This window comes from Poecilia reticulata, chromosome 7, assembly GCF_904066995.2.
Source record: "Poecilia reticulata chromosome 7, P_reticulata-male-v2, whole genome shotgun sequence".
NCBI lineage: Eukaryota > Metazoa > Chordata > Actinopteri > Cyprinodontiformes > Poeciliidae > Poecilia > Poecilia reticulata.
In genome coordinates this window covers 10,381,119-10,401,978 of record NC_088836.1, presented here as the reverse complement: position 1 = coordinate 10,401,978, position 20,860 = coordinate 10,381,119, and the positions used below count along the sequence as shown (strand labels likewise).

Here is a 20,860-nt window from a genome sequence, read left to right as displayed (position 1 = left end):
TCTTTTTTTTCACATTTCACAGATTTGTGACTAAATTACTGTTGCGTACTTGGACCTTCACATGACAGCATGATATGCAGTATTTCAAGTAGGATGTAATGGTAGATGAAGCTCACAAGAACAAGACAAGATTTCAGCAACAATATTTAGAAAAGTTTTTTTTTCAGTTGACAGAGTGAATATTTCACAAATCTCAAACTAAACGTTTCAAAACTAGGTTCAGATCTAGAACCTGAACCAAGCGTTGGTGACCTCTGGCATAATTATCTATTGAATTCGATAACTCCTAGGCAGACTTTTATGAAAGCCATCAAAGTGTTGCAATATCTAGCCAGTGTTGCTCCTCTGTAGAGTAAAACTCTGTGCTTGTTATGTCATAAACACTAAATAAAGCAAGTGAATGTAATAAGGAACGCGATAAAATGTAAAAAAAATCTTAACTCCTTTAACTTGAGGAGCTGCAAAAACATGTTGGTGCAAATAAAATCCTAAGTAAGTTTAAGAATTGTTTTGGAAACAAAAAATTCCTACAATTTTTTTATTTTTTTTGTCGCACAGTGAATGCATACTGAATGAGTTATAAAAATAATGAAATTTCTTAAACAAGAAGTGTGACGGGCATCGCATCTGGAACGAGTTAGAGTTTGTGTGTCCTCTGTGCTTTCACATATAAGTTATAAGCTTTGTTTGAAGTGGCAGGTGTCTAGGGTGTCTTATAGCAGTTTTATTGTGCGTTTTTCATATGCTGTTCACAGCAGTCATGCAGGGGAAGATGCGTATGTGTGCAGAGGAGGTGCAACACTTTATCAGAGGAGTCAAAAGGCTGTGCATGTCGATGTCTTTCTGCATTCCTTCACAAATGCTGTTTTTTGTCAGTTGTTTGGTTTTAAACTGAGTGAAAGGGTTTCAGACACCAAACACTGACAGATTCACGCCGGTCTACATGTGTTATGGCCCGTCTGTTGGCTGTGCACGTCTAACACAGACAGAAGGAAGGTTGAAAGGTGAAAGGTTTTCACCTTGTTCTGCTTTACGTTTGTGTTTTGCAATGTAAAAGAGATATCTGGAGTCTTGCATGGCACTAAGAGTATACAAAACGTTTGGTTTGAGTGCTAATAGTAAGTTTATACATATATTTAAAAAATGTTAAACATGTACATGCATTTATGTACATAAAAAAAGTCTGAAAAAGCAGGGGCGTGGCATTGGCATCCATGTTAAAACCTCACAGCTGCCACAATCATTAATCACTGCTGAGACAAATAAATACCAGGCAGAGTGAAGGCATTTAGTGACTTCAGCTAAACTTGTTCTGCCTTGTTCTCGCTGCTCCATTTCTTTCCATTTCATTGATTTGCATGTTGCTCTTGGAAGCTGACTACAAATGAGTTGGGCACATATTCTTTTCCCTAGCGGAGAAAATTAGACATGTAATGCAGTGTAGTACCTTTTTATGTTTCTTGTTAGTTTCTTGTAGTACCTACCCAAAATTTAATATTGCAATGTTTATAAGCCATGACATTTAATTTTAAAAAAAATAAGAGAAAGTATGTTATTGTTTATATATAATTAATTCTTTTAGTGAAACCACTATTGTTGTCTGTAATCCAACCCTATGGTAAAGCTTCATCACAGAGGAGCTGCTACATTGTGTTCCCTCTGTGGATGAAGTGTGGTAGAAAAATGTCTTTTGGGTAAATGCCTATTAACAAGAACGTTGCGTTCTGCATGGATTTTGCATGTTTTCTACATGCATGCATGTGTTCTCTATCCAGCTACTCCAGCTTCTTCCCACAGTCCAGACATCTGAATGTTGAGATCTGGTGACGGCTGTGGTAATAAACTGTTTATGTTTGTATCTCAATGAATCAGTTGTACACAGCTGGTCAAGTCGGTGCAATATTTCTTCAGATCCAAAAAGGCAGAAAAATTCATAATTCTTGATTTGTGTTGCTAACATTAGTTATCCTGGTCATTGAGCGAAGTCCAGTGGCTACCCTTGTTCCAAATACATGCTGTGTGAGGTCCTTACTGTTGTACGAGTCAAATTCTTACCACCAGACTTAAGGTAGTTTTATATAGTACATTTAGATTTGTTCAAATAAAGTGTTGAATATCAGTCGCACAAATTCTAAAAATCTGTTTACAAACTAATGCTGAAAAAACTGGTCTGTGGTCTTTGCAGGAGCTTTTCACATTGTTTCTCTCTTTAGAGTTATTAGAAAACAAGATTGTATAAATCATTGCAAATGGTAAATAAAACTCTTTAGGCTGCTCAATTGAGGTTTTCTCAATTGAGTTTACTAAAATTACCATTTGTTTGGTAACATAATAGGAGTAGTTATGAGTGTTGGGGAAAAATGATCTCATTCCATGTTGAATGACTTTCCAGTCCTCTCTGGAAATGCATCATTTCAGATGCATTTCCAGCTGTAGAAACCAAACAACTGGATGGTCTAGTTCATCCAGCTGTGCTGCTGTCCAGGTCTTACTCACACATGCATAACATTTCTGTATTTGTTTTTATGTTTCTTGTTAGCATTACAGAATCAGTCTCATTTTCTATTCCATGTTGTTTACACTCCAAACCACTCTGTATGTCCAAAATTGCTTCTCAGTGACTTGTTTACTATTCATACATGTTTGTCAGGCAGCCAGAACCTGTCGATGGATTTCATTAATGACAAAAAAGGAACATTTTTACCTCGCAGCGGTGATTAAAAAATTTCCGCATTCTTCCTGTTGTATTGACATTTTGATAACGAGCACAGCATTGTTGCTTGCAAAACTGTTTGCCAATAATAATAAAAAAAACAAGTTTGCTCAGAATGAGAGATTTGCTCGATGCAATCGGCTTTGCTTCTGTAGATAGAAAACCTCTTATTAATAAGCATTAATTGGTCAACTGAATTAGTCTATATTGTTTTACAACTAGAACTGAACTGGACAGTTTTTAATTGGATCTGAATCTAACTATATGATTGGACTCTAAGTGTTGAACTTAAACTCATTTGCCTTCAAATTACTTTTGTGGGGGTTGTTGGTATTATACAAGTAAATTGAATTAAACTAATTGATTAAAATATTGCTTCATATATAACGGTTTTACATTAATATGCTGAAATGTTCTAAACTTTGGTAAATGATGGGATGAAATGTGACCAAAGATGCACATTTCAGATGTTGTATTATTAAATTACAGCCCAGTTAACCAGCTATACAGTTTCAGTGGCTGCTTTTGGTATATTTTCTAAAGCACTCTGTTCTTTCTTTGGAGGTTTGTAAAAAAAACATTAACATAGTGTCTATTGAGCTGGAGTCCAGCATGGAGCAACCTCTGATGTTTTTCAGAGTTACCACAAAGTCTTTAAAGACATGCACCCTGGTTGTCAATGTGCTGTCATGTATGCAAACTGAATCTGGGTCTAGTTTTTTTTTTCTTCAGTTCTGTAACACTGTTTGTAAGATCACTGGATTAGTTAGTCAAACTTCCACAAAATGACTGAATGTGGCCAGACAGTTGGGTTTCGTCAGCAATGAGGTTGCCATGTAACTTCACTACACGCTGACTCTTTGCCTGCTCTGTGCTATCCAAAACAATTAAGCTCACTATTGCTTCACTGCAGTTTTTTATCTAGATTTCCACACAGCACTGTGAACTCATACGGATCTACACTCCTACCAGAGCAAGATGAGATTACAGTAAAAAAAAGTACAGGAATTGTTTTACTGGTTTTACATCAGGGGATGAACTTTTACTGTGTTCACATGTAACTGAACTTTTGAGTGATTGATGGAAACACATTTTCTTCTTGTTTCATGCTGTAAATTGCAAAGCCCCAGGGAAACCTACTTGACAATATGATATTACTCATATTTATTTATATTAATGATTGAAATGGCAAAAAAGGAATAAAACTATGTTTTGGATACAAAATTGTTCATGTCAGAACTATTATACATGCCAATGTGGTTTTTGTGGGCAACATTAAAAAAATGTAGCATGTATTTCTGTGCAGGAATATTTGTGGTCACCCAAATCTTTCCTAATAATCAGAGTTAAATACAAGGAACATTGCTGGCCTTTGTCTTCTCCAGATATTTATGCTGTAATTTTCAATTCTGGCCAGAAGAGCTGAGAGCTGAGTGTGTTAGAAATCAAACCGCTTCATTTTTTGCTGAACCACCCTTCCTCTGCTGCCACTTCTTCTCTGAAAGACCACACAGAATCGTAACACCCAAAATCCCTGAGTGGAAGGCTGGAGACATATTTCAGCTTTTCAACATTTCATTCCACTTTTTGGTCTCCAAGGCACCTAAGATTTCTAAGACAACTTTCTTGCTGAACGTGAGGCAGATTTACGCATGTTGGGTCCACTCAGCTCAGTGGGATTTTGTGCATCCTGTTGCAAAATACAGACAAAGAGAAATCCAATGTTTTCTTTTTTGGTTGGCACACTACCAGTGCCAAAGCTTTTCTGACAAACACTCAACCTAAGATAAACTGCTTATTGTGCATTTTTAAATTTGTGGTTGCATTACTAACCGTACGCAGCAATGTCCACATGTGCTAGAGAAATGTTCCTGAAGATTTCCAAATCAACAAGTCAAAGGTAGAATCTCAAATGTCTCCTTTGCATTTTTTTGTCTGCACATATTGAGGTTGTCTGTGATTGGCCAATCTGTATTTTGACGTTAGTGGTTCACCTTTCAGAGAAGTCACTGAAATGAGAGGCTTCTATGTGATATGTATTCAGATACGAGCAAATTATGCGGATTTTGTCCTGTGATGTCTGAAGTCTGTGTGTCACTTGTTTGATGAAAGTTGTTTCTCAAATCAAAGCAACACGAATTACGTCATGCAGACATTGTTGCTAAAGCACTGAAGGAAAAAAGAGCTTAACAGCAACTTTATAAGCACATAAATAAAAAAGAAAATACGGAAAAGCACAAATATTCTTGAGTATAGTCCTTGAAATTTGCCAATAATACTTTTCTCTTGGCATATATACATTTTTATGAATGCATATTTACCTCGATTGTTTTACTCAGTCTCTCCTGTCTGTTTTGCTGGTAGCAACAAATATTTTATCACCAAAATATTTAAAATTTGTTGAAAGCCACAGTCAAAATGGATCACCTTTTATCCAAAGGAAAAGTAAAAAAAAAAAAAAAAACTAAATGTAATAGTACTTTTATACATAATTACATAAAAAATGGAATAAACTGTGTGTAAACTAAAATGTGTTTACTGTTTAAACTTATTTTGATCATGAATATTTTGGACTGCATGCATGAAGCGCATACTTGAGCTTAATTAATCTTCAAGAAATGACAACTGACAATTCAATTTCTTCTCGCTAGAAAACAATCTTTGGTCAGCTGCTGTTTTTGTAGCTCCTCCATATTCATCTGAATCCTTGTAGAAATATCATGATACTTATATCCTTAGACATAAAGCCTTTTGGTTTATGTCACTGATTTTATTTATTTATTTATTTTTATCTGAGCCTTTGTCCATCACCTTTTTCTAGCTGTTTCAGTAAAATATTAACTTTTGAATCTTTCGTGATTTAGCCTTCTGTCATTTTCTATGCTTAATGTGACGTTTTTGCTTTTCCAAAAACCTTTACAGGAAACTAAAATATTGTGCAGGCTGGACTGATTGTTTTTATAAGTCATATTTTATGAGAAAAGTATGGAGATATTTAGGCTTGCATACAGGCATCCATTCTGTTTTTGACGTCCTTTTGATATTTTCATAGCTTTTTCTGCCAGTCATGGCTGCCGTCCAAAATTCAATCCAAAATATGAGTAGTTGGAAAACTTTTAGATTTTATCAGATGACATTCTTCTTGGCCTTCTCTGAAAACATATGTGATCAATAAGCCTCATTAAAAAAAAAAAAATCATTTAGGCCATGGAAATCAGCTTATCTGCATTTTGACAACAGTCACTATGATTTGATTTATTGTTTGGTTCTCCCTTTATTCGCCCAGATGTTTGTGTGCACAACAAAGCGCTCTTTCATCATGTTTTTGGGCAGAAGTTTCCTGTTGATATACCATAAACATTTAGCCTCCTTTTTTTATATGTTGCGTGCACTTAAGGGCTTTCTGCACTCAGACGCTTTAATGACATGCGCATGTCAGAGATGTAAAAAAAAAAAAAAAAGAGCTTTAATTAGTCTGTGTGGATTTGTTTTGCAGACGGAGTGTGCCAACTTTGTTCGCCTCCTGCAGCCATACAATCGCACTCACCTATTGGCCTGTGGTACCGGAGCATTCCAGCCCATGTGTGCCTTTATCTATGTGGGCCACAGAGGAGAGGTAAGTGGAGGAGTGAAGGAACGTTGTGCATCTGTTCTTTGTCTGGATGGATATAAGCAAACAACTTTGCACACACATGGAGCAACAAATAACAGGGCTTTTGAGGAAGCATATGACCTAAACAAAAAATGTTTAGCTGAATGTATGCTGAGCTGCACTACAGCACATTATCTGAATGAACTTTGAATGTTAATTTCAATAGAGAAGATAAAAACACCAACATTTCCACTAAGATGGTAATTATAGACTTTTGGGACGAACTATGGAGCTTTTAAAACATTTCTGCACTAAAATGTCAAATATTTACTTACTTTTTTATTATTTGCACACTTTTCACAGTGCAGGTTCTTTGAGGAACAATACCTACAAGGTACTACAAGAGTGGACAGCTAAGAATGAAAATTATAGATTTACTTTTTTTTTTCTTTCTGACATATTTTGAAGGAAAATCTGTGTTGTAATCTGGAGAGAAGTGTAGAGTAGAGATCACCTCAGAATCTGATAGACTTAATTAACTTTGGCAAAAAGAGCAAATATTCTTAACTCAAAGATGCATCAACAAAAGCATTTATATAAAATACTTGTAGCTTTATTTTTTTCTCACTACAGTTGAATGGGAGATGTGTCACATTAGAGGTAGAAAAAGTTTTTCTTTTCATGGCGCCATATTTTTATATGATGGAGAGAGTACATTGCAACAGCGGGTAATTTTATAGACATGTAGAAATATTTCATTAAAACTAAATTGTACCAAAACCACATCCCATAATTCAAAAGTGGACAAAATATGGAGGACCTTTGCAGGAACAGACGAGGTCTTCCTGGCTCATGAAGCATACAATGGGTTTCCTGTAATACTAAAAAGGATGTGACAGGTTTTTGTTTTGTTTTGTGTTTTTTTTGCTATGCATAAAGCATTTATAGAATGGTTTTGGTGGTGCAACCTGGGGACACTTGGAAGTGGGAAAGGGAGAATAAGCATGACACAGCAGGAAATGTTGATCAGAGAATTTGAGGCTAGATCGGTTGCTCCATGTAGCCCAAAGTTACAACATCAACAAAATTATTGTTGCGCTCCTGGCGCCACAGCTGCGATGCGCATTGTGCTAGTGCGCTGGTTGCTGGTGACTAAAGAGAGTTGTGATGTTTTATGTGCTCTTTGGATGCAAAACTATCTGCTGTTGTATGTGGTGGTGAGTAAGAGAGTACAACAAATTTTACATGCATATAGGTAAACGTACATGTAGGTTAAACCCTAAGCTTGGGGTTTAATATCATTTCAGTTTCAGAGTGTCTCATAACAACAGAGGCTTCAGAATCATAGGCCTCTTTTGTTGACGGTACAAAAGACGCTTATAAATGTATGCAAAGCTGAGGAAGAATTAATGAAACCTGAATGCAAAATTTTAGTCTTTTTCTTTGACTGGGAAATATTTCAACTGAACATTATCCATCTTAATGACAGCAGCTGGTGCATATGAGATGATGTCTTACTCTTGGAAACTCTAGGTTAGCATAGCAGAGTCAAGTACAAAGTTGCATTGTGTGTTGGATCAAATAATGGAATAGAAATATAATGAAACGCGAAGGATTTCCAAGTGAGATATTTGGACAGTCTGAAGAATTACTGGGTGGCACTGAAGTGCTTCTGTTAGGGAAACGTTCTTGAAAGAAGTGTGTTTTGCTTCCAGTTTCCAAAAGGAAAAAAGAAAATAAACTGAGACAGGCTGGGGGTCTGGGTACAAATCACTGGGGTCTCAACAGGCAGCTCTCTGGCATGAGTTTTGTTTAAGGGCGACTCGGCCACAGCACAACCCTCTCTATACATCTTTTTAACTGCGCCGGCTGTCCCTCCTCGTATCCACTCGGCTCACAGTCAAAGCCATATAAAGGACAAGAACCTATGAATGAAGCCATTAAAGCGATCCTGCATTATTTTGTTGTTTCAAGGCAGTTTTTCATGGTTTTCACTCCTGCTACAACCCAGCAGGAGGGGGTCAAAATCTGGATTCAGACAAGGGCTGGCTGACATTGGTAGAGCTGTGCAAGGGAAACGAGTGCAGCGGCAGAATGCCAACCATTAGCGAACAAATGCATTGATTTGTTAGCATATATAAAGGAAACTGAGTGCGGTGAAACATTATTTTTTTCTTAAGTATTCAGTTAGTCATCCATGTGTGTGTTCCCTTTCCCTTTTGGTGTGTGTGTGTGCGTGCGTGTGTGAGTGCGTGTGTGTGCTTTAGCCACTCCAACAGCAAGTCTTGTCCTCTCAGGTAGTCGATTCTGTCAGTTTTTGGTACTTCTTTTTATCTAGAAGAAATTATGAGGTAGTCTTTTGCTCACATACTTGTGTAATTACCAATAAAAGCATTAAAAACATAATAAAATGGCCAAAAACCATATAAAAACTCATCAAAAACGATAGAAAAAAAATCAAGAAGTGAATTTTCCCACTTCCCACCGTTCCTCCAGAGCGTTGTGAGAGAGTCTAATGGCCAGTGGCATAAATACATTCCTGAACCTCTTAGTTGAACAGCCCACTGACAGGAATCTGAGAGAACTCCTCTACTGGGAGAAAGAAGTGTTCAAGAGGTGGGCGGTAATTTCCTGAACTATCTTCAACTCCTCTTTTCCACCACCATCTCAAAAGACTCCAGACTCATACCAACCACAGAGCCAGCTCTCCTGATGAGACGGTCCAGCCTCTGCGTGTCCCCCTTTCCTCACCACTGCATGCAAAAGTCCACTTGAATGATCGTCTGATGAAACATGTACAGTAGCCTAGAGCTTGCATGAAAAAAGGCAAGTCTGCTCTCAAAACACATGTGGCTCTGCCCTTTTCTGTGTATCTAGTCTGTATTTGCTAACCAGTTCAAGATTTTGTCCCAATGTACACACAGGTACCTTTATCTGCTGAGCACTTCTGCATCCTTACCATCTATTAAAATGAGATGTAATGAGTGCGTTGCCCTCTGAAAGCTTAGTAACAGCTCCTTAGTGATTTTGCGCTGAGATCTATTCTTCCTGCACCACTCCATAAAGCCCTTCATCAGTCTGCTCCCCCTCCTATCCCTAACCTGCAATATTATCTGAGAATTTCTTCCATGAAATATGTATTAGAGTTGTAGTTGAAATCAGTGGTGTACAAAGTAAAGGGTTAAAAGCACCGTGCCATTTGACAGAAGAGCACCAAAGGTAGCCTGTCCATTTATTGAACCAGTCATTTACTGGCGAACACACAGCTGCCTGTTTGTGTGACCTCTCCCAGGAAATGAGTCTCCAAGGCACTCCGACTGGACACTGGGTGGGATGACCTTTAACCTAGGAGGCGTTTCATCTCTGTTAGGGGCAGATGTACCCATTTACTTTCTAATGCTCTCACATCAGCCAACTGGTGTTGTTGCAACGTTGTCTAATGCCACAAAATTTCACATAAAAATCTATAAAATCTGTGAAGAACAAGGCTTTTCTTCACAAATCAAAATCTGTTAGTATTGGAGACTTTGTTGTTTTCATATTGGCTAATTCCCACAGTATTTTTATGGGATAAAAACACAAGAGTGTGTTTGACAGCATTCTAGTCCATTAAACACTAAACACACCCTCATGATGGACAAGACTGATATCTGGCTACAGAGAACAGTAATTTCAAAGCCATAGAAAGTTTTTTTTTGTTGTTGTAACGGTTGTGTAATGAGACTGAATTAAAATCTTAAATTTTTTTAAAAAATGGCGTTATTTACAAAAGGTTTTAGTAAAACCAGCGTATTAATTAATTCTTATCATATGGTATTCATCTATGAGTCTGCTTTCCTCTGGGAACCGTAACCACAACCTGACACTTATAGATGCACATAGGCTAGAGTCCCCACGGTGAGCGACACGACTGCCTGAGGAGAGTCACAGACGTACAAATAAACCTGCGTCGTACAGCGACGACATGAGGAGGACAAGACCACACGCACATACACAAACAGCCGGTCAAACGAAACAAATGGCACCAAACTGAGCACATAAATACGCAGAGATGGCGACAGAAACATACACAAACATGATGAAAGACATGGACGTCGAAACACAAATAAAAAGAAATGAGCTGCGTGTTGAACCCCACAATGAAGAACAAAGAAGAGTTACGTTTTTGCAACAAACAATAGCTGTCAAGAGTTAGGAAATATACTGTAAATGTTTGCATACTCAGAATTCCTGAAATTGAAGCTCAGTGTTTCCTCGTTACAAACTCTCTCTCAGCTCAAATTCTGAAGGGAAAATGCAAGCAACATCTCTAAATGTTGTTTCTAACATTGTTAAAGACTAATGTAAATTGAAGCCTTGATGGCTACAGTGAGGAAAGTCCCACAATGCAGCGCCTACTCTACTGCACCACAACAATCTCTTATTTTTTTCTCTGATCCTAAACTGGAAACTGGATGGGTTGTCCTCCCTTTAATATTTTGCTGCAGCTGCTTCTGGATTTGGTCTTCAGTATTTTTGGCGCTGACCTTTGTTTGATTGAGTTCATTGTCTAAAGGTGAATGCCACCACAAGAGTCAGTCCAAGAGTTTGTCTACATTTATTCTTTAGACGTAGTAAAAAAGAAATCATTAGGCACTGTGTTGATGGACTTGGTGGCTGCCCCCATTGTTCTTGAATGATGCGCTTGGTAAATTTGTGTTTTAGTCAGACTTCATCTTATAAAAAATATCTCAAGTTTGTTCAAGTCTTGCTTTTGAAATGGTTCAGGGATCAAATCTATTAAAGATAAAAAATATCAAAGTTCAGAAGAGGTGCATCTTTATCCTAACCGAAACTTTTAGATTTTTCCAAATTCATATTTTTATAGCCATCTTATTCTCTGTACCTCATTGTTTCTACACCCTTTTGCCCTTTTTTGTCACAGTGTCCATAAACACATTGAGCAGAAGTGGAACGCCACATCTTTTCTGTGCACATGGAGACTTGTTCAGATGGGCCATATTGGGTTCAGGTCTATAGTGGTTGAGTCTTCATAGGCCAGTCGATGAAGCAAGAACAAAAGATGATCTGACTCTGGAGTAACTTAACCCAGGGGTATCGTAGTGGCACAAAGTTGAGTAAATGAACATGAGAAACTGCTGTGGGGGACTAGGGAAGTAAAGCAGAGAGGGAATGGGCAGGGTAAACCTGGAAAGAGAGAAAATCAGCAGAATATAGAATCAGAATTGGCATAAATGACTGAAAAACAAACCACGATTCACTGAGCTGAATTCAAAGTCCAGCAGATTGTGATAGTCAAACTTCTACTGGGAAGTTTTCTCTCTTTTAGCACTCAAACATCTGGGCTGCATGCACATGTCTGAACAGAGTCCTGGTGGACCTTAATGGACAGACATGAATCGACAGATCAGCAGAGTGGAGAGCGGCGTCTGAATCTGATTTTAGCAGAGAGTTAACGTAACTAAAAAGTGTTAGATTTGGATGGCTAGAAGATATTGTGTAAGGTAGAGATTAGGGAATTAGCAAAACAGAATTTTTACTTAAAATGAAAATAATGCAGCTATCTGGATTATGAGTGGGAAAGCACTATATTAAGTTCAGTCCATTTACTGTCTGCTGTGACTTTTCTCAGTTTTACTGTGGGGTTCTACAGTATTGTGTTGTATTATGCTTGGCAGAACTGAGTACAAAGAGCTCTGAATGTTTCCTTCTCTGTATCACAGAACTTGTGTGTATTTGTTTTGACAGAGTGTGGCCCGAGTGACTCTGACACACTAATGAGCTGCTCGATCCCCGTGGAGCATGATGAGAAAACACATTCAGACACAGACATTCACACGCAGCGACGCTTAGAAAACTTGACTCTTGCTCATCTGGGATGAGCAAATGAGCAGTGTAAAAACATACAAAAGGGCAAAACACAGCCAACACACACACACACACACACACACACATGCACCCATACACGCTTACAAGGAGAAAACCAGATGGGAAAACGAGATATTTTTCCATAATAATAATAAAAATCTTTGAATCCTCAAAAAAGAACCAGAATGACTAAGATTATGATGACAAAATGCAAACCTTTTCTTGATTTTTTTTTTTCATTAATAATTCATTTTGTGTGGATTTTATGTGAAAGACCAAAGAAGTAATACATAATTGTGAAATGAAAAGTAAACATTTAATGGTTTTCAAATGTTCTTCCAATAAAAATCTAAAAAGTGTGGTGATAATTTGCATTCAGTCTTCCTGAGCTAATATTTTTGCAGAACCTGCTTTTGTTGCAAAACGGCTTTAAATCATCCAGTTTTACTAGTATTTTTGGAGTTCAGATTCGTATGTGGATTTAGGTCTGGACCTGGACGCTTCTGCAAGGCGCTGCAAGTTAAGAGATTAATCAGTGTGAGCTTGTGTTTCAGCGTTGTGCGTGCTGGTGGGCTCTGCATATTCACTTCACTACCTGTAAAAGTCGTTCAAACCTCTTGACGAGCACTTAAAAAGCTATACATGTTCCAAATTTTAAAAAAAAGTTAAACATCCTGAGACTGCCAGGAAATTTTCCTGTGTCGGACCACTTTGACTCGTTCATGTTCCTCAACACGTACTGCTGTGCTGCATGTGTGTGTGTGTGCGTGTGTGTGTGTGTTGCTGCACGTCTAAAACTAAATGGGTTTTGCGCGTATTGTTTGCCGATTCTGACAGGCGTTTTTTTTTTAAGCTGCTGACTTCAATGTCATCATCTCCCCTGTGATCTCTGCTCAGCGAAGGACTCGCCCACCGTGTAACAATACTCTATTGTTTATGAGAGGAACATGGACTGAGAATCAGAGTTCACGGCCAGGGCACTTTAATTTGTCACATGGGTTTGTATCAAAGTCAGAGTTTTATAGTTGCTCCTGTCACCTTCCATTCCTACTTTTCTCCTGGAAACAGGCCGCGTTTGATCGCAGAGACATTTCTGGTACAGACGGCCTGCTGGCATTGAAGTGGAGGAAGAAAGAGTGGAAACAAAAGGGCTTTAATCCAAAGCGACCCTTTCTTGACCTAAAAAGTCACACAGTCTGAGGATGTGGACTGAGTTCATTAAGTCACTTTGACCAACCAGTGAGTTAAGTCAAAAAGACCCCGTCTACCCCCCTCAGCACTTCAGCATTTTATTAAGTTTTTTTTCCATTTCTGCAGTCAGAACAAAAGATGTGAGCAGATTCATTTTCACTCAAAGACTAGTACAGATCCTGTTCAGGATAAAGATTAAGTGTTGGTCCTAATGAGGTGTAGTGGGAAAGTGACGCCAGACAGACAAGAACACACTGGACTTTGCACCTGGTCCTGTTGCGGATGCATTCATTGAGGTTTCCCTGTCTGCCCCTTTCATCGTGCGCTGATTTGCTGAGCTTTGTGCCACATAATTCACCGGAGTGGGCAGCATGAGTTACGGCTCTGAAATTAAAAACCCTGTCGAGGTTCTGCATCTGTTAGCTGCTGTGAGGTGGGGCTATCGGGAAGCAGGAAGGAGTAATTTTGCAAAATGTTGCATCTGAATTTATTTGGAATACCAGAATACAATGTTTTAACCATGTAGAGCTATAATCAGAAAAACCAGAAGGATAAATTAATTTTTTTTAAAACAGCCAACACTCCCCAGGTCTTTGCGTTTTGTTCTGTTTTTATTAATAAACTTAAGCTTTTGTTGCTAGCATCTGCCTAAATTTTCCAAGCATTGCTTAAAGAGGCACTGATGGATCAATTATGTTTTAAAACCAATCAGTTTAGAATTTAGTATCAACATGAATATTATGTTAATGATTCATTTGAACCTTTATTCTCCAGGACTGAAAGATCACACACACAGTAAAACCAAGAGCTGAATAGACAAGTTTGAATTCAACACAGGCTTTCCATCCATCCAGTTTCAAAATTACACATAAAGTCTCAATTATAGATACACCTATTTCTTATATAGATTAATGTCCATGCAAATCAATGAATAACAAGTTTCTGGCATTAGTACCACTGGTTATTTCGCCACTTTTCTTGACAGAAATGGTAGAGCTCTTAAAAGTTCTTTAACTTCTGTAAAAAAAAAAAGTCTCTATGGTAAAATATCATTGTATTGTTTATTAATTTCTGTTTTTACTTTTTGCAAAAGTGTATTAATGTTCAACAGAATTCAGATCTACACTATTCCGTAATGTTGGCCTTTTTTAAATTAGTTTTAATGTTTGTTTGGGATCAGTGCCTCGTTCGAAAACCCAGCGGGAGCCAAGTTTCAAACATCTGACTTGACTGTAAAAGGAAATAAAACTTGTTCCTTGGAAAAAATCCAGGAATGATCAAAATGTTGCTGCTGCCAAGCTTCTTGTGCTGAAACACCAGTGTCACAATGTGACTGAAAAACATTTCCCATGGGAAGAAAGAGAGAAAGATCGGCCTTTCCACAGACTTTCAAGCATGACTGTCATTTATAGCTGCCCACGTGGAAAAGACACCTTTTCTGATCAGACAATATAAACATTGAGCTAATTGGCCACAATGACAAGATAAACTTCAAACTTAAGAGGCAACTAAGACAACTGTCAAATATTGTGCTGATAATATCAAATATTGTGCTGATATCGTGCTGAGGATGTTTTGATGCTACAACTTGTGACGCACACAAAATGGGCAGAAAATAATAAGGGCGGGATTCCTTCAAATTGTTCAACTTGACACAAATCAACAGATTGTTCAAGCTTGGACACCACAACATCCATGTGAAAATGCATAGTCTATGGTTTAAACTTGCTTTTTGACTGTAAAACCAATGGATTTAAGTGAGATCTGCCTTTTCTGCCAGTCTCTGTTGTTCCAGAACCCAAATATTAGGGTTAATGTATTTGGTATGTGAAGTAAAGAACATGAGTTAATTAGAGTGGACTCAATTAACCTTTTTTATGATCTGTGCTGAATTGTTTCTTAATTACTTTTACGGAACAGGTAATCAGCTTTATGCTTATTTGGACCGTGTTGTAACGAGAAACAAGTGCTAAACTACCAGCTGTTAAGGTCTGTTTTTGTACGACTCTGTGGTAATTTGATCCGATTTTGGTGGACTGCTTTTATTATTTCTAAAAGAAAAATGTTTTTGGCAATTTGCTCAATTGTAGGATATCACCTAAAGAAGTTCATTTACTCTTACTGGTTAATTTTCCTTTTGCGCATTTTGAAAGGCCAGATTTAAAATGTGTCTTTAGATATTTTATTTCAAAATGTACATTGTATATTTGTTGAAAACTACTCTACATGATTGACAATGGAATATTTTCTGTTGTAAACAAAAAATAATTAGTTACCTTGCCAGCATAGTTTAGCAGAAACTGATGAGTTTGCTTTTCGGTCTGCAGGAATACATTTACTGTCAACAAATTTGTTACTGTTACTAAAGTTAAAAATTTAACAGCAGATTTCATTTGATTGCAGTATTTTCTTTTATTACCCAGCTGGCTCCTCTGCAGCCAGGTCTCCCAGGACTGATCTGCACTGGGAACTGAGTGGGAAATTAGTCTGAACTCTGGCAGCTCCGCTAATCCTAAATTTCCTCTTATCTCAGACGGCCCCTTCGTTCTCAGACAGGCGAGAGTTCGATGAAAGGACGAGTAAACGTGAAAAACTGTGTGAAACTGCAAACCGTCCCAGTTGGACTAAACTGAACGTTGAGACAAAGACGAAGAATCTCTCCTCCCCCGCAATAAAATTACAGTAACGTCTTTAAAAAAAAAAGAGAATATGTTTTGTCTGCTTTGTACCTGCTGAACTTTTGCTTCACAAGATAATCAGTTTCAGGTGGTGCAACAGGCTGACCTTGTTTGTAGACGGTCAATAAAAAAAGATTTTCCACTTGGAAGAGCTGGTGAGGAAAATACGATTCAGTTAATATTTCAACTCTGTAATCTGACTCATGTGAAGCAAATCTATATTTCTCATGCGTTTCTGGAGCTGTGATAAATATCGGCTTGATAGAGTCCTCCTCGGGGCCCACCTGCTGGACTTAATTTACACACTTGTAACTGTGCCTTTTCTTCCCCAGCACGTGTTCACCACGAACCCGCTGAATGTGGAGAGCGGACGAGGAAAGGTTCCACATGACCCCAGCTTTCCGTTTACAAGCACCTTCAGCGGTATGTCACAGTTCACTTTCCATATGTGTTTATCACTTTAATATTTTGTTTGTGGAACTAATAGAGGAATGTTAATGGTGTGTGTGTAGAGTCGACCATATGGGGTGTAATGTCTGACTCTGGTTTGTTGAGATCCAAACTGATGCAACCGTAACTGTGAGTCCAGTCCAGCCCATGATAAATACATAACTCTTGTTCGTATTTCAGCACATAAACAGTCTGAACTAAGCTTACAGTCTTCTAAAAGGCAGCCTTTAATAACAGACAGATGATGATATAATTGGTCAGCATATTGACTTGACGTAACTTTTTGCAATCTGGACCTGACCTGATGATCTGCACCTGTTCTCTTTACTCAAGCTAACTGGACTTTAGTTTGGATCTGTTCTCCTTCACATAATTTCCATGATGTAGCTGTTGGAAATCAAACAGGGTTTCGGGATTTAGACATGTGACACTGATACGTTTTCCACTGCAGCAACCACTAAATTCAAATTCAACTCAAAAATACTTTATTGATCCCAAAGGGAAATGAAATAGAACACGCTGCTTGAATAGTGTTTAAGTGGTGTGTCAGGTGACATCTGTTTGGAGATGTCACCTGACAAAATCTTCACTCAACTGAACTAAAGATCCTCTTATTTCAGCCTGTTTGTTTGCAAGCCTTCCCTCCTTCTCTTGCTAATGAACAGCAGGAACTATTGCAAATTAAATCAATTTAGACTTAAAACCTCCATTTATATAGTTTCACATTTAAAGGAAAGTGGATGGTGCTATAGGTTTTGTATGTGCTGCACTGCATTGCATACTGAACTCAGGATGACTCTGGAATGCCAACGTTTTGACTTTATTAGGCATCATATTGTGTCGGAAACCAGAAAACGCAACTTCCAAGTACAAGTCATTTGCACCATTACATCCTGCATTTGTCATATCTTTAAACTGCTACCTGTAAGATTTGTTCCATATAAGGACATAAATGCACAAGTAAAATATCTGTACTTGTAACCATATTGTACACCTACAATAAAACTATTTAGTGTTGCAGGTGCTTTGTCATATCAACAAGACAAAACCTTATTAAAGGCAAACCTTTCTTGGCTTTAACATGTGGTGAAACGCACACATTATGAAAATGTCCCCTCTTAAATAAACAATTCTGGGTGTTTCTCTTGAAATGTCATTAAGTATTTATTGCACCTTGTGAAGGAACACTGATTTATGCCAGTGACAGATGATCCTGGGATTTTTTTAGGGAGGAGGCCTGCATTGTGTGTGTGTGTGTGTCTGTGTGTAATGTGTGTGTCTGCATACATCTGCACAGCTGGGTGATTCCAGCATCAGAAATCATCCAGCTTTGCTTTGTGTTTGGCAGGAGAATGTTAAAGCCAGAGCCAAATATTTGGACCCCAGCTGTCATATACAGTGGCCACATGGGCACACAAATTTTCAAGCTCACTGCAGAAATAGTGGGAGATTTAGAGAGGTTCATATAGCCAGGAACATTTGATAATGTGAACTATAAATGCAGGCTGAAGACGGCGATGTGTTCAGATTACTCAAAAACAGACGCAGTGGATTTTTTTTTTTTTTTTTTTGCCCTCCTAGCAAAGTTGTGTTCAATAAAATTAATTTCTTGTTCCATTTTTTTATCTTGGAAAATTGATTTCTTTATGATTTTCAACAATTGCAATCAGTTCCACTAATAACTTAAATGGCTTGCATTCAAAGTATAATTCTTCCAAATTTTTTTCTTTCTCTGATAACGTAGCTAAACTGTGTTAAACTCATTTGTATCAGTTATTAGCTGATGCATTTCTTGATCCTTTCTCAAAAGAAACAATGGTTTGGTCAGCACTAATTAGTTTGTCTATCTTTCTATATTTGCTAAAGAGATAACATCACAGAACAAAGCTATGTGAAGACATTGTATTTGTCTCAGTGATTTTAAGAAGACTGGGTGTGTTTCTGATAGCATTAGTACTGCCAAAGAAAATAATGGGTTTTTTTTACCATGTTGTACAAAAGCAATCTGTGGGCCAGATTCAGTTTCAACATTATCCGCGGAAAAAAAAAAATTAGAAACAGCTGAGATTTCAGAACACATGGAGTTCTTGAGAAAAACTCTGTGATGACAATTCAGTATCTAAAATGTGGGTTTTTTTTCTCTTTTTTTTTTTTTTTTTACAGTTTAGTAAGATTTGCTAATGGCATAATTATTTAATGTGTTTATGTTCACAGGTCAGAGAGAGTTGTACACAGACTTGCTCAAAATAATTGCTCTCATATTTTCAGTCAATTGTGTTCAGGCTTGTGGCTAAGCCTTCTTATATTAATCACAATGTCAGAAATCAAGGAACAAGAGAACTGCTGAAGAGCGATGACGGACCCGAGTAAGACAAACGACAACATTAATCCATAAAACAATACAGTACAACAGTACTGTGAAGTTCCTCTGTCATGAATCCAGTGTGCCTTAATTTCACCGCAGCAGAAGATGATGGTTTATGACTGAAATATGTAATTGGAAAACACATAAATTTTGGTGATGCCTTTATAATTTCTTCCACTATTCTGACCTGCATTGTCACACTAATGTGCAAAGGTCTGCAACTGCATGTTTCTTTAAGTGACTGTAACCTCAATAGCCTACTTTATATTGGCCAGGAATGCTTTAAAAAAATGCAAGTCTAAGTTTTCCCACATTATCCATCTCTTTTCCTCTGTCGTTTACTTCCAAGGACCTCACCCATGTTTACTTGACTTTTGGCTTTTCACTGGAAGGAGAGATGCTGTTTTTGTTACTGATGTCCTGCATCAGACGTGTTTATTTGTCAGGGCTCAAAAACCCTCTGGAGGTGTTGTGACGGTCTGTGCAGTCAACACGTCCTGGTCGACTGCACCGGGCACAATCTTCCCGTCATCCGTGACTTGATTCATATCAAAACTATTATTGTTTTGGTTTTCAGACACAAAGAAATTAAATTGACTGTTTAAATGTTTTTCTTTCTCTCTCCACCTCTGACTCTGCCTGCCTGCAGGTGGTGAGTTATATACCGGACTGACCGCAGATTTTCTTGGAAGAGACTCTGTGATCTTCAGGAGCATGGGAGGTCGCACCACCATGAGAACAGAGACTGACCAGAAGCTTCTTCATGGTAAAAGAATTTCACTTATTTATTTTGAAAGCTTGCACAAATGGTCTGATCTAGGAGCAAGACGATGGAAATGCGTCTCTGATACTGAAAACAGCTAAATGTAGTGATGGACATCAGTAGAAAGTCAAATTAGGATTCTCCTTTGAGGTTGTGACTTTGCTCAACCTCCCGTTTACTCCTTCCAGACCCTCGGTTCATCGCCGCCCACCTCATCCCGGATAACGATGACAGGGACGATGACAAAGTGTATTTCTTTTTCACTGAGAAGGCGTCGGAGGGAGGGGACAAGGAGGAGGCCATCCACACACGAGTTGGACGAGTGTGTGTGGTGAGACATCATAATCGCGTCTTATTATTGAGACAGTAAATGATTATGTTTCCAGCTCTGAGCTTCAGTGGAGCTTTGCTGTGAGTTTGCTTTCTCTTCCAGGAGTTGAGTCCTTCTGGGATTTACCAGTGAAAACCTCAGCAGAGCTGAAGAGCCAGTGATTAGATCTAAAATCCCGACCACGCTATTTACTTCATAAATAACCTTACAGGACAGGGGATAATGTGCTTAATACTTAAGTCTTTTTATTATGACACTTGAAAACCTTTGTGTTGAAAGGACAAATTTATCCTAAAGTATTTACATTTCCCTACAGGAGTGTGAAAGTGTCATTATATTCAGACTAAGATAAATGTTTTCGTCTCCCAAACTACATGCAGCTGTCAAATTTCCCAACCAGAGACTCGGAACGCATTCCAAGCCTTGCAGCATTCTTTCACGCATTGATTTGTCTTACAAAACCATATGTGCCTTGAGAAGTCAAAGCAATATGGCTAAAGTATACATATAGCCATACTTTTTTTATTCACTTATGCACACAGCTGCTGGTCTGCAGAGAGGTATATTGTGTCAGAAGAAAATTAAAAATATATATATATTCATAATATTATAGTTTTAACTTCCTTTGAAGACTTTTATCTCTGCATCTTCCTCTCTTTCCTTTCCTCTTGTAAATTTTTGGATTTATGGGACGACAGCACAGTAAATTCATTTAAGCTTTAAAATGAAGAGCATCCAATATGCAGCTTTAATATGGAGCTTCTACGCAGTTGGTACGTTTACATGAACGTAGGTACAATAATCAGCAAAAAATGACCAATCGGAATAAAAATGCGTAATTTAAATGCCCCAATCGAAATATTCTGATCAGTTTCAGCTTGGTAGGAATGAATTTGTAATCCGAATGAG

At 38.0% G+C, this 20,860-nt stretch overlaps 1 protein-coding gene across 1 annotated transcript in view; it reads left to right on the top strand.

Annotated features, from left to right (window-relative positions):
* Positions 1–20,860, top strand: part of sema3bl (sema domain, immunoglobulin domain (Ig), short basic domain, secreted, (semaphorin) 3bl) — a 64,879-nt gene that overhangs the window by 29,570 nt on the left and 14,449 nt on the right. The window contains exons 4-7 of the mRNA XM_017307989.2: positions 6,210–6,329; positions 16,375–16,465; positions 19,507–19,623; positions 19,809–19,951. Of these exons, the coding sequence (XP_017163478.1) occupies positions 6,210–6,329; positions 16,375–16,465; positions 19,507–19,623; positions 19,809–19,951 (471 nt within the window). The remainder of the gene's footprint in view (positions 1–6,209; positions 6,330–16,374; positions 16,466–19,506; positions 19,624–19,808; positions 19,952–20,860) is intronic.